At 41.9% G+C, this 14752-nt stretch overlaps 1 protein-coding gene across 1 annotated transcript in view; it reads right to left on the reverse strand.

Annotated features, from left to right (window-relative positions):
- The window catches only part of ttf2 (transcription termination factor, RNA polymerase II), a 52348-nt gene extending 37892 nt beyond the window's left edge, over nucleotides 1-14456 (reverse strand). Inside the window, exons 1-5 of the mRNA XM_056288886.1 lie at nucleotides 14429-14456; nucleotides 10923-11028; nucleotides 10424-10510; nucleotides 9324-9393; nucleotides 4894-5910 (exon numbers count right to left, since the gene is read on the reverse strand). Coding sequence (XP_056144861.1) covers nucleotides 4894-5910; nucleotides 9324-9393; nucleotides 10424-10510; nucleotides 10923-11028; nucleotides 14429-14456 — 1308 coding nt within the window. The remainder of the gene's footprint in view (nucleotides 1-4893; nucleotides 5911-9323; nucleotides 9394-10423; nucleotides 10511-10922; nucleotides 11029-14428) is intronic.
- Nucleotides 14457-14752: the final 296 nt, after the last annotated feature.

Here is a 14752-nt window from a genome sequence, read left to right on the forward strand (position 1 = left end):
GAACAGCTGAACAGTTTTAGTTCAACAATTTTTTTTTTCTAAGCTGAAGTGTGGTGTGTGGAAAAATCTAACAACAATGTTACACTATTGTCATGAAATATGACTCACCTTAATTCAAATGAAGTCCATCACCCATACATTGGGGTCGAGAAGCTGACTAAACTCCTGAGCCATCTCCAAGTATTAACTGTAGGTGTTGGGGGATCTCAAAAACACAGCCACAGGTGTGTGCATGGGGGCTTCGGACAAAGTCACCAGATGGTTCGACAAATTGCACATGGATGGCTGTATGACACAAGGACATTTGCACCTTGAACATTAATAAGATATAGAAAGAATGCATCAAGTGTGTGTGTTAACTGCTGACACCAATTGTGCGATGTCCTTTTTATGTATGTTACTCTTGGCTCAGATGATAAAGGAAATGTGTCTTCCAGGGAGCAAAACTTAAAACTTACACAATGAAGCTCAATATACAGCACTTGAAAAATTACCTGTACAGAAGTGCAGAAATGGCTTCAGGCAAGTTTCAGAACAATGGCGTTTTAACTTCTTTAGGTAGTCAAAAACGGTCTGTTCCCTCTTCCCCAAACTTTCAGATGGTTCAACAACAGAAATAACCTTCTTGCTTGATGGGCAAAGGTTACACAGCACTTTCATCTAAACCCCCTGGAGGCAGTCTCAGCTTCTTCAGTTCCTCTCTCCAGTAGTCAGATATATAAGCAGGATCTTGGATGACCTCTCTGTGGGCAATTTCAAGTATTGTTTGCCTAAAGTTCTGCTCAGTAACTTGGCTCTTTATGTCATGGGCATCCAAAAAAAAAAAAAAATCAATCAAGTCTTCACTGCCAGCAATTGAAGAGACATTGTGCATTGCTTCCTCAATTATTTTTGTCTCCTCCTTTGGAATGTACTAAAGAAAGGTTTCCCAGAGATCTTCCAAAGTTGCCTCTTTCCCCAGACAATGCAGCATGAATGGTTTTGCTAAAGCAATGGAGAAGTAGCATGCACAGTTATACCCTAGGAACAACACTTTTGCGGCGTCTTTCAATGTGGTTCTCATGTCATGTCGAGTCATATGAACTCGAACCGTACTACCTGTTGTACATGTCATCATAAATGTGTCCCAATATTCACTCAATACATCTCGAAGCACACCGTCATTGTCTTCCCCCTTCTCACTAGAGCCATTAGCCAGAACCATTTCTACCTCAAGTAGGTCATCGACTGACACAAGATCACTCTGGAAGGCTACATTCAGTATTGAAATGGATGTTCTCTGTGTAATTTAATCTTCACAAGTATTGGTTGTTGGGAGGTTGCTTGATGTACAAAGCTAATGGGCTATCTAGAAGAACAAGTTGAATTTGAAGGTCCTCATCAGTAGACAGATTTAACGAATACGTAGTCTTCCCTGGAGAGAACTGAAGCTCCATTAATTGGTGGTGTAGATGCTTCTGTAGGCGGAATTTCTGTGTTGACAAACAACATCATCACCCATTCCTCTGAAATCTTGTCCAGTCTTCTGGATTCCACTCCAGAGTGTCACATTCCATTAATTGGTGGTGTAGATGCTTCTGTAGGTGGAATTTCTGTGTTGACAAACAACATCATCACCCATTCCTCCGAAATCTTGTCCAGTCTTCTGGATTCCACTCCAAAGTGTCATATTTAATGACATGTTCTGTATGGTGATCTAACTGAGTAGCCGTTCTCTGTGTCACCTTTGTTTCCCTCCACATGGTCCACCTCCTCATGGGCAATTGTTTCATCAGAGGATTCCTCCTCTCCTCCCATCTCGTTTGTGCAGATATAAAATCTAAACATTCTAAGTTTTGTCTCCTTATAAAGTTTGCCAATGGTGTCAGTCATGGGAACTGGGTTTCTTTCTTCTTTTTTTTTGGATTTTTCCCTTTTTCTCCCCAGCTGCACTTGGCCAATTACCTTATTTTTCCAAGACATCCCTGCTCCACCCCCTCTGCTGAGCCAGGAAGGGTACCACATGCTTCCTCCGATACACGTGAAGTTGCCAACTGCTTTTTTTCCATCTGACAGTGAGGCATTTCACCAGGGGTATGTAGCACATGGGAGAATCATGCCATTCACCCCAGTCCCCCCGAACAGGCGGCCCGACTGACCAAAGAAGGCACTAGCGCAGCGACCAGGACACATATCCACATCCGGCTTCCCACCCGCAGACACGGCCAATTGTGTCTGTAGGGACACCCAACCGAGCCGGAGGTTAACACGTGGATTCAAACTGGCGATTGGTAGGCAACAGAATAGACCGCTATGCTACTCGGACTCCCAGGAATTGGGTTTCATTTGAAATCACACACCGAAAAAGTGAATTCAGTGGCTGACCCTTTTGTGGAGTGCCCATTTGGGAAAAAAAGTTTCTTCCTTATTTTCAGAACATGTGAAACTGTGTCCTTGTTATCATCGATACACATTTTGTGTCTCCTTCATTTCTGGTCCCAACCTGACGGTATTCATTGGTCGCAAAATAAAGCCATCCAATTTCAAGTTTTCGGGTGTTTTTTTCCCCTTCTGCATTCTATTTATGTTGACCCATTGCATACCCTCCCCTTGGAAAGTCAGTGGTCTTGACGCCCAGGGCTCTTACTGGTTTTGATCCCTTTCCTCTTACACTGATCTTGTCTTTCAGTGTTCGTAGAAGGTCTTCTTTATCAACTGTCTTTGTTGGCAAAAAGTCAACACGGCCACTCAGTCACCATATGACCCAATATAATCAGACATTTGCTGATCAGTCATCACCACCAGCACTGATTTGTCAATCTGCACAGAAAAAGAAGTAGATCCAATTAATTTGTTATAAATAGTTTGCTATCAAATGGAAAACACTCATCTCCAATTACAGCAGTTTTTATGTTTGTTTTTTTACTTTTTCTCATATATGGAACAAAAGGGTACATTATAGCAGCTGACATCTAAATGACCAATGAAAACTTGATATTTAACACATCTTTTCAACTAGTATTTCCAGTGGTTGATAGAAGTGAATATCTAAACCACACCACACATCTACTGCCCTTTTATCATTTGGAACTTGGCATTTCCCCTGCTTCTGAGGAAGCATAGTTTTGAAATCAAAAATGTTTTTCATGAAACAGCAAGATATCAAACACAGAATTAAGTAAATGGTACTGATGTGGGGTTGTCTCTGCAATGTTGAATGGTAAATAGTGGCTCATAGAGGTTGGCTGTAAGTTAGGTTAGCTAGGTTAGCTAATAATGTTCACAGCAAAAACAATATATATACTTGCTAGTTAAGTAAATATTTGATAATAATTGCTTGAAATTAATTTTGCTTACCTTGTCCCTTTTCAGTCACGTTACACTACCCCCCCCTACTTCGGGAAGTGTCCCCACGCTTCAGCATACCAGCTCCCTCACGCCTCTGGGCGCACAACTTCCGATAGCCTCACCATCCCACTTCTGGCACCAATGTAGCAAATTCGGGGGCCAGTCCAGGAACCGCCGCAGCTGGGACGTGAACCCGTGTCTCCCACACCACGAGCGACTACGTTAACCAGTCGACTAAAGGGTCCGACTCGTTAGCTAAGGGCTAGCAAGTCTATTTATCCGTGCAAGTTACACTACCCCCCCCTCCTTTGGGAAGCACGTCCCTGCGCTTCAGCATATCAGCTCCCCCACGCCTCTGGGCTCACGCACTTCTGATGGCCTCACGGTTTCACCATCCCACTTCTGACACCAATGTAGTGGATTCGGGAGGCAGCCAGGAATCACCACAGCCAGGACGTGAACCCGGATCTCTCGCACCACGGGCGACTACGCTAACCAATCAACTAAGGCTCTGACCCGTTAGCCAAGGGCTAGCGAGTCTATTTATCCATGCACGTCACACACACACACAAACACATTTTATATACGTATATATATATATGGTATGGAGTTTTATTTTTATATATATATATATATATATATATATATATAAAAATAAAACTCCATTCCATTCCATTATCCGAATTCAGGTCACGGGATGCTGGAGCCTATCCCAGTAGTCATTGGGTGGCAGGCAGGGAGACACCCTGGACAGGCCACCAGTCCATCACAGGGCCGACACACACACACACACACATTTTATATATATATATATATATATATATATATATATATATATATACTTTTTTATTTATTTATTTATGTTCATACATAATTACAGGAAAAAAAACACAATGTGAGTTTTTTTTCCCAATACTGTGCAGCCCAAGCTTAAATGCATGAGGTGATCTTGGAATAAGCTCAGACCAGAATACTTGCTTCAGTCAATACTGTAAAAATGTTTATCATTACAGCTACACTATGCAAGTTTGGCACAATAGTGGCTTGTTGGCTCTGAGCAGTACTTCTGCGCTGGCATACAGTAACAAAGACTTGACACTGAAACTTATATTTTTTGTCTATCGCCATATCTTGACTTAAATTCATTCATACATGAGTTTATACAGAAGAAATTTAACCCATTGGGGATTCAATACACAAAGTTGTTTTGCAGCTAGCACCTTAACTGCTCTGGTGTTGCCAACCATCTTGCAGTCTTCTTGCATATCACATAATCTGTCCGATCTTGCGATAATATCAGTAACAAAGAGTGCTCTCTCACATGAAGGAGGGCTCTTGCACACAAGCACTAATGCATCTTCAGTAGTTTTGAACAGGTGAATACATGGCAACAAATAAAAAAATGAAAATTCGATGTTACTGTATGCCACTGATACCTCACAATATACAGGGAAATACCGCTCTCAGAAAGCAAGCACTGCTGTGAGCTCTCACAGTCACATGCACACAAAGAGACAAACAAAAATATACACATACAAAGACATGCATAAAGTGTAGGTCCCTCACCTTTTTTTGTTTGAGCTGGGCAGAGAGCAGACTGTGTAGCCCTTTAAGGTCTTCCTGCTGACGTTTCATCTGGGAGGCAAGCTGGAACCCTGGGAAGGAGGTAAGGGTCTTCTTCTGGGCTGGAGCCACAGAGGGAGTCTTCCTAGTTCCTGGCTTCACTGACACCAGCTGGATATTATCATCATCTTCATCATCATCATCATCATCTCTAAACTGGGTGGTCATGATAGGTTCTTTAGACTTCTCCTGGGTTATAAAAGGTTTGTCGCATTGATTTTCATATTTGGGTGCATCTTGGTGTTCTTTGGATTGAGAGAAGCAAGGTTGTGCTGATTTGTTACATTTAGGGATATTCTTGGCATGATTAGTGTTTGTGATAGTGTGTGTGGTGCCTTGGGTTGTGAGGGCAGGCGTGGTCTCCTTCCCCTCCAGGTTGACATCTTTTCCAGAACGTGTCCCAGTACTTTCAAGAGTGCCAGATGTTTGATGAGGCGAATTTCTTTGAGAACTCTTTGAGGTATTTGGAGTTTGGTCAGCATGCATGGATAAAACACTGGAGGCAGAATTTTTATTCTTAACCTCGCTTCCATCTTCGTGGCTGGTTGGAACTTTTGGCTCATCCACTATCTTTTTTTCCCTGTCAGTTTGGGGATTATTTATTTTTTTATCTGAAACGCTCTTCTTAATTGTCACCCCCAGTGTTTGTTGTTGTTTATCTCGATATGAATCAGACAGGTTTGACTTTGCTTCCTCCTCCAATGCATTTTTACCACCAACATTTCCTGTTGGGTGACTCTCTTTACGTCCATCTGTCAGACTCATCTGTCTGTCCTTCTTCTCTCCTTTTCTCTCAGTGTTTCTGTCTCTTCCATTCTCCCCACTTCCGCTGTTTAGCATTTTCCTCAATCCAGAATCCTTGTCTGTATTGCTGGGAACTTTGAAAGGGTTTCGGACTGGTGGCAGACAGGAGGGCTGTAGCTGTCTGTCAGCAAGAGGGTTCCGCTTCTCCTTCTCTGGCTACAAGGAAGAGACATGGTGGCCATTATGAAAATAGGTAGCAAAAGTTTTTTTTCAGGAATATAATCGTGGATGGATATACCTTTTACCTGTCTTGTTATATGGATAACAAATAACAAGACAGGCAGAAGTGAGACGGAAGAACACATTAATCCTTGAAAAGAGGAACTTCAAGGTACATTAGTTAGACTTCAGTCACTAAATAACAGCTCATGACTGGCAGTGATTTGGCCTAGACAAGCAAGTCTTGAGACAACATTTGAAAGTTGGACCACTTGAATTCAATGTGGATAATATGACTTGAGGCTGACCTAAGAATCAAACCAGGGTTGCCAACTGTCCTATATTAGCCGGGATGTCCCTTATATTGGGCCAAATTGATTTGTCCCATACGTGACCTCCCTTGTCCCGTTTATTGACTGCTACTCTACTCTAATCACCAGAGGGCACTCTCACAGTTGTATCAAATCTGACACAACAGCAGTAGCAGCAATGGTGATCACGATGGGTGAGAATGATCACTTGTCATCATCCACTCACAGCCCCCCTAACGCGCATCAGTTGTACATGTACAGTCTTCTCTGTAAATGTGCCAATTCCTTCAAAAACAGAAAAAGTTCCAGCAATGTCTGGTGCTGTTCAGTCAGTTTGGCATGTGGAAATATGGATAAACCTGCAAAAAAGAAAAGACTGTGCAGCTACAATAAGCAATGAGAAGTAAAAAAGACATAGGTCTTTTTTACTTCCCATTGCTTCCCATTGTTTTCATTGAGTCACTGCCCATCAGTGGTGACTCAGTAAAAGCCTTCTGTACTTTATGTCACAGGACATTTTCAGTTGGCCATGGAGGTGAGAATGACCTGACTCAGCATGCTTCCACAGAAATGCACAAGAAGGCCACACTAGCTAAAGATGCAAGCAATATCGGTGGATTCTTCGTGGCATCTACTGTGGAAAATGACAAAATTGTGGCAAGTGAAGCCTCGTATATGTATCATACTGTTAAACATGGACTCGGCTACAACAGCACCAACTGTCTTGTTAAGCTCAACGGTGCGTTGTTTCATAACTCAAATGTTGTGAAGAAGATGCATTTGGGAAGAACGAAAGCTGAGATGATCACAATGAATGTTTTAGGACCAAAGACTGCATGGGATATTCTGGATGATCTGTCCCCGACTGAAGGTGAGCCTGTTTTACTCGGTTGCCACCGATGCCTCAAACAAGGGAAATAGAAAATTTTTTCCAGTGTGCATGAGATAGTTTTCTGTGTCTGATGGAGTGCAGTGCAAGTTACTTGACTTTTATGAAGACAGTGATGAAACTGCAAATGGTATACATCAAGCTCTGATGAACCGTCTGTAAAAGTATGAACTGGATATTAAACACATCATAGCCTATGCAGCAGATAATGCCAATGTCAACTTTGGAAAACACCACTCCGTTTACCAGTTATAGAGCAGTGCAAACAGTCACATTCTGAAAGCTAATTGCCCAGCTGACATAGCTCATAACACCCGCAAGCACGCCTGTGATCAGCTTTCAATGGATATTGAGTTACTCGTTTTAAAGATCTACAGCCACTTCTCAGTATTTGCTTCCAGAAGAGAGGAACTGCATGCATTTTTTGCCTTTATTGACACTGAGTGGTATGACAGTCTGTGTCATGTTTGCACGCAATGGCTGTCTCTTCATCCAGCTGTTGATTGTCTCCTGCAGAGCTGGCCAGCTCTCACCTCATACTTCTGGTCCCTTGGGGAGACCTGTCCTGTTGCACTGAAGAGGATTTTTGAGGATGAAGAAAAACTGGAGCTGCTGAGATTTATCTGTGCTTTTTCCACAATGTGGGGTGCGTTTTTGATACACTCGTTAGAAAGCTGGAGGAAACAACACTCTGCATCACAGATGTTTACGAGGAGGTGGGAAAATTCAAAGCGAAGACGCTTCAGCGGAAACAAGAGATCTTTTTTGGATACCAGACCAAGCAGCTGATGGACAAACAAGTGTCAGGTCAGCACAAAGATCAAAGCAGCAAAAGGACTTCCTGAAGTTCTATGACTCTGTCATTGGATACATTGACAAGTGGTTTGATTTCTCATCAGAAAATGTGATGAAACTGAAACCGATTGGCCTACATGAGGAGCTCTCCTTCACTGACCTGGAGCAGGTGGTGGTTGCAGGTGGTTATGAAGAGTTTTGTGCTAGCAGGGAAGAAATACAGAAAGCCAGACAGGATACCACAAAATCCACCAATGAGAAGTGGGTGGCAGTTTTCCAAAAGATAGGGAAAGCCAATTTGATCAATATGTTCAGGATTGTCTCATTTGTCCTCAGTGTGCCAGGCTCAAATGCCTTTGTAGAGAGGATTTTCTCTCTGATGACCATTAAATGGTCAGACTCAAGAAACAGATGAAGCACAGAGCTGATCAAAAACAAACTTCAAATATCTGTGAACTGTGACTTGTCATGTAAGGACTTTTCTCTGGCTTCACAAATGGACAAAAGACTGCTTGAATCGGTCAAGAGCAGCAAAAAATATCTACAGAAAAAGTAGACTTGTTGAGCAGAGGCATGCCCTTCTTTTCCTCTTTTGCATTTAAATGTTTTGGGGTTTTTTTTGTTGTTGTGAGGGTCCAAGTTGTGATTTCCAACTTATATATAGTTTTAGTGAATAACAATATGAAGCACTCATTCCCCACCACTGTTTGTGTACACAGAGGGTGCACCTTCTGTGAGTCTCTGCCATTTGATTCCTCTGCAAACCTACAGCATACAGAAGCTATTGTTACTTCTAGTTTGTCCCTTGTAGGATTAACAAGAAGGGGATAACTTTTTCTAACCTACAGTGCAAGAATCACAAGTGCTTTGACTTAGACTAATAGTAAAGGTAATAGGTAATGGTTCAAATAAAGGACTATGTTAAAGGTACCTGCTGTAAATGAATAAACTATTATTAAACCTACCGTATGCGGCCAAGGCATGAGAGTTGTGTATTGATCTTTAATTTGACTGTAAGAGATTAGCTATCATTATGACAAATGTCTTAAAACAATACACTGTATATTCACTCAACATCATACCTACACCACCGCGAAACACCACCTTTTGTCCCTTATTTGGTAATGAAAAAGTTGGCAATCCTAATTCAAACAATGGTGACTTGGACACATCTGGTGTCCAATTGACTCAAGTGTGTGTATTTCAAATACTAGGTAGATTACGTATACAGATGTTTTGTTGAAAGGATACAATGTCCTCTGTAGTTGGTGAACTAGAGGCACTGGGACAGAGAATGGCGTTTGTGGTAGTTACAACCCCAAGTTGGTCTAGTGGAATTCACCTACATTCATTACATTCACCTATGGGGGAATGTAATGAAGAGTGTAAAAGTGCAGGGTGACCTGCTCACTTACTCCAGTGTAGGGCACACTTCCACACCACCTCTGGCCTGCCGTCTTCCCAACAACACAGCGGAAGAACAACCTGAAAGGGGACATGTAGATAAGTCACTTAACATGCTGCTGAAACACAATCCATCTGGTTCATACAGGTGAGAGGACACATTTGCAGGGCGAAAGAAGCACTGGCTTCAGCCCCAGCAGTGTGCCAAAGCTTGAATGCAAAACTAATTGAATTCACCACAAATCGGCCTGGGCACAATCACTTGCATCTGGTCTACCATGCCACATGATTAGCTGTATTACTTAGTTGGAAGGCCTCTCTATCACTTTATCGATTTCAACACCTAAAATGCTTTTAGCATATTGTGGTAAACCGGAAAGTATACAAACATTTGTGTGTAGCACAGAAAGTTGGATCAATTCATCACTCATCTAAGTGACCTCTTCTGTCTCAACTGACTTTTTTTTTTCTTTTTACTACTTTTATTAATCCCCGTGGGGCAATTCTTTCTCTGCATTTAACTCATCCTAGCTGTGTAGCTAGGAGCAGTGGGCAGCTGCCGTGCAGCGTGTGGGGACTAACTCCAGTTCGTCCGCAGACACGGAGAGAACATGCAAACTCCATACAGAGGATGACCCCCAAGGTTGGACAACCCCGGGGCTCGAACCCAGGACCTTCTTGCTGTGAGGCGACAGCGCCAACTACTGGGCCACGGTGCTGCCCATACGTATCCCTGCAGGTATCTCCACCCTTATAAACAATGCAGTGGCATAATGACCGAAAACAACAATCGGTTTCACATGCAAATTATTGCGACCTTTAACTAGAGTTACAATGACAATGTGTACTATTCACAGAGGAACGCTGTGTCCAGATGAACTGATTCAACATTCTGTGACTATTCACAAAGGGACTTTCTGTGATTTTCTTACCTGGATTATTCAGTATGCATAAAGACATTTGTGTGGTAACATTTTTGACTGTGGTTAATTTTTTTTTCATCATTTTGTTTCCACAGAAATAAAATTGCTGAACAAAACAAAATAAAACAAAAAGTTGCTGTTTTCTTAACACTTGACCACACCAAAGACACGCATAGACACACACTTACCTACATATCTGCTGTTGCTGATTGTAGGTGAGAGCTTGGAGCTCCACCATGGAGTCTTCATGATGGAGGCAGTGGGATGGTGGGACGCTGCATATAATTATGATGAATAATGCAAATTAAGAAAAAAGAGTATAAATCAGGGCAGGAAACTAACACTTTTCTCATGAAAATAAAAAAATATCTTATGGATTGCAAACTTCATTTGAAACCACATTTATTCTGTCAGTCCTTTTCACTTTACAAACGGAAAAGAACATATTTTTTTTACTCGGTCTCAAGTGAAACTCTTCAGGGCCTCTGTACATATCAGCAACTACCTTTCACAGGTCACATAGCACCTTCAGTCTGATTCACCCAGTTTTGAAATCAACCCTGAATGGCCTAGAAAGCACTAAATCAGTGAAAACCCTCATTAGCAGCAGTATTGACACTGGTCCCACAACATCAGATATTTCAGGTGACAATATGTGAGTGGATAAGTATGTCTTTTGAATGTTACCTTGCCACTTGGGAGAAATCACAACCTCGCTTGTCAGTACAAACATAGAAGCTTTTGCCCTTATTCGGTCCCTCTTTCATGCCGGTTTTCAACATGCACAAGCTGCCTGGTTGTGAGGAGGAAAGCATATTCAGTGAATAGAAATCACTACTCAATCAACCAATCAATCAATTTCATTGAAAATGTTAAAAAAAAACATGAGCAATAAAAACAAATAAACACACTAACAAAATAATTGGCAACATATAAGCGATAAATGTACTACTACTACTTTTGGCTGCTCCCGTTAAGGGTTGCCACAGTGGATCATCCGTTTCCATCTCTTCCTGTCCTCTGCATCTTCCTCTTGTCAAACCAGCTACCTGCATGTCCTCTCTCACCACAAACCTCCTCTTTGGCCTTCCTCTTTTCCTCTTCTCTGGCAGCTCCATATTCAGCATCCTTCTCCTAATATACCCAGCATCTCTCCTCCTCACATGTCCAAGCCATCTCAATCTTGCCTCTCTTGCTTTGTCTCCAAACCGTCCAATCTGAGCTGTCCCTCTAATATACTCGTTCCTAATCCTGTCCTTCTTCATCACTCCCAATGAAAATCTTATAATCTTCAACTCTGCCATCTCCAGCTCCGCCTCCTGTCTTTTCCTCAGTGCCACTGTCTCCCAACCATATAACATAGCTGGTCTCACAACCATCTTGTAAACCTTCCCTTTAACTCTTGCTGGTAACCTTGTCGCAAATCACTCCTGACTCTTCTCCAGCCACTCCACCTGTCTGCACTCTCTTCTTCACCTCCCTTCTGCACTCCTCGTTACTTTGGACAGTATTTAAACTCATACTCTTTCGTCACCTCTACTCATTGCATCCTCACCATTCCACTGTCCTTCCTCTCATTCATGCATAGGTACTCCGTCTTGCTCCTACTGACTTTCACTCCACCTCTCCTGGCTCTCCTCAATCTGCACCCTACTCTTGCTACAGATCACAATGTCATACGTAAACACCATCATCCACGGAGACTCCTGCCTGATCTCGTCCATCAACCCGTCCATCAACCCGTCCATCACCATTGCAAACAAGAAAGGGCTCAGAGCCGATCCTTGATGTAATCCCACCTCCACCTTTAATCCATCTGACATTCCAACTGCACACCTCACCACTGTCACACTTCCCTCATACATATCCTGCACCACTCCTACAGTGTGCTTGAAAGTTTGTGAACCCTTTAGAATTTTCTATATTTCTGCATAAATATAACCTAAAACATCATCAGATTTTCACCAAGTCCTAAAAGTAGATAAAGAGAACCCAATTAAACTATGAGACAAAAATATTCTATTTGGCCATTTATTTATTGAGGAAAATGATCCAATATTACATATCTGTGAGTGGCAAAAGTATGTGAACCTTTGCTTTCAGTATCTGGTGCAGCAATAACGGCAACTAAACGTTTCTGGTAACTGTTCCTCCTGCACATCGGCTTGGAGGAATTTTAGCCCATTCCTCTGTACAGAACAGCTTCAACTCTGGGATGTTGATGGGTTTCCTCACATGAACTGCTCACTTCAGGTGAGCAGACATTCCACAACATTTCGTTTGGATTAAGGTCAGGACTTTGACTTGGCCATTCCAGAACATCAACTTTATTCTTCTTTAACCATTCTTTGGTAGAACGACTTGTGTGCTTAGGGTCGTTGTCTTGCTGCATGACCCATATTCTCTTGAGATTCAGTTCACGGACAGATGTTCTGACATTTTCCTTAAGAATTCACTGGTATAATTCAGAATGCATTCTTCCATCAATGATGGCAAGCTGTCCTGGCCCAGATGCAGCAAGACAGGCCCAAACCATGATACTACCACCACGTTTCACAGATGGGATAAAGTTCTTATGCTGGAATGCAGTGTTTTTCTTTCTCGAAACACAACGCTTCTCATTTAAACCAAAAAGTTCTATTTTGGTCTCATCCATCCACAAATTTTTTTGCCAATAGCCTTCTGGCTTGTCCATATGATCTTTTGCAAACTGTAGACAGGCAGCAATGTTCTTTTTGGAGTGCAGTGGCTTTCTCCTTGCAGTCCTGTCATGCACACCATTGTTGTTCAGTGTTCTCCTGATGGTGGACTCATGAACATTAACATTAGCCAATGTGAGAGAGGCCTTTAGTTGCTTAGAAGTTACCCTAGGTTCCTTTGTGACCTGGCCGGCTATTACACACATTACTCTTGGAGTGATCTTTGATGGTCGACCACTCCTGGGGAGGGTAACAATGGTCTTGAATTTCCTCCATTTGTACACAATCTGCCTGACTGTGGATTGGTGGAGTCTAAACTCTTTAGAGACGGTTTTGTAACCTTTTCCAGCCTGATGAGCATCAACAACGCTTTTTCTGAGGTCCTTGGAAAGCTCCTCTGTTCTTGCCATGATGCACTTACACAAACGTGCTGTAAAGATCAGAATTTGATAGATCCCTGTTCTTTGAATAAAATAGGGCGCCCACTCACACCTTGTCATCCCATTGATTGAAAACACCTGACTCTAATTTCACCTTCAAATTAACTGCTAATCCTAAAGGTTGACATACTACTTTTGCCACTCATAGATATGTAATATTGGATAATTTTCCTCAATAAATGAATGACCAAGTAAAAAATATTTTCTCATTTGTTTAATTGGGTTCTTTTTATCTACTTTTAGGACTTGTGTGAAAATTTGATGATGTTTTAGGTCATATTTGTCCAGAAATATAGAAAATTCTAAAGGGTTCACAAACTTTCAAGCACCACTGTACATACTTCTCCGCAACTCCCGACTTCCTCATACAACACCACACCTCCTCTCTCGGCACCCTGTCATATGCTTTCTCTGAATCCACAAAGACACAGTGTAACTCCTGGTCTTTTCTATACTTCTCAATCAACATTCTCAAAGCAAACATCGCATGTGTAGTGCTCTTTCGTGGCATGAAACCATACTGCTGCTCGCTAATCGTCACCTCCAAAGGAACTGAATCAAGTGCAACTGGACTTGGTATATATTCGTGAATGAATCACGAATATATACCAAGAATATATACTAAGTCCAGTTGCACTTGATTCAATTCCTTTGGATAACCATGACCTGGATGAATGAGAACATTCACAGACATAATCGTCACCTCTCCTCTTAACCTAGCTTCCATTACTTTTTCCCATGCTGTGGCTGATCAACTTTATACCTCTGTAGTTGCTGCAGTTCTGAACATCGCCCTTATTCTTGAAAACATATAAGCGACAAATAAGCAACTCAAATGACACCGATCATGCTCAAAAGGGCTTAGCGCAACCTGAGAATACGAAGCGATAGGTTGTGGACGACGCTAACTTGGGATCAACCAAACCCTTGACAAACAGACATACCCCCTTTTTAGTTTAACTATGTTACTGGACTCTTACCGAGAACCTATGGGAGACGTGACAATAAGAGATCTGAGATTATTCCATCTAAACTCTGTCTCTAAAATACTTACCATGGGTGTTGCACAAAACTCTTTCCATCGTTAAGACAAACGCAGTTACGTGTTTCTGATCTCTGTGTCGGCAAGCAACAGAAATTGAAATTTTTATCGACCAATGAAAAAGTACGAGGAACGCTTCCGGGTCATACCTTCCAGTGCAAAAGTTCAAATTTAATTAAAAAGAGTAAACGTTTTTAGGAAAACGAAAAAGGAGAAACGTGGAAAAAATTTATTGGATGGAAAATTACCAATGAATTCTGCTTTATTTCTGCGTTTAGTGGAAAACAATGGTAATACTAAATATTGTAGCGTTCACCGCTATTAAAAAAGTACACT

Source organism: Lampris incognitus, chromosome 11 (assembly GCF_029633865.1).
Source record: "Lampris incognitus isolate fLamInc1 chromosome 11, fLamInc1.hap2, whole genome shotgun sequence".
Classification (NCBI taxonomy): domain Eukaryota; kingdom Metazoa; phylum Chordata; class Actinopteri; order Lampriformes; family Lampridae; genus Lampris; species Lampris incognitus.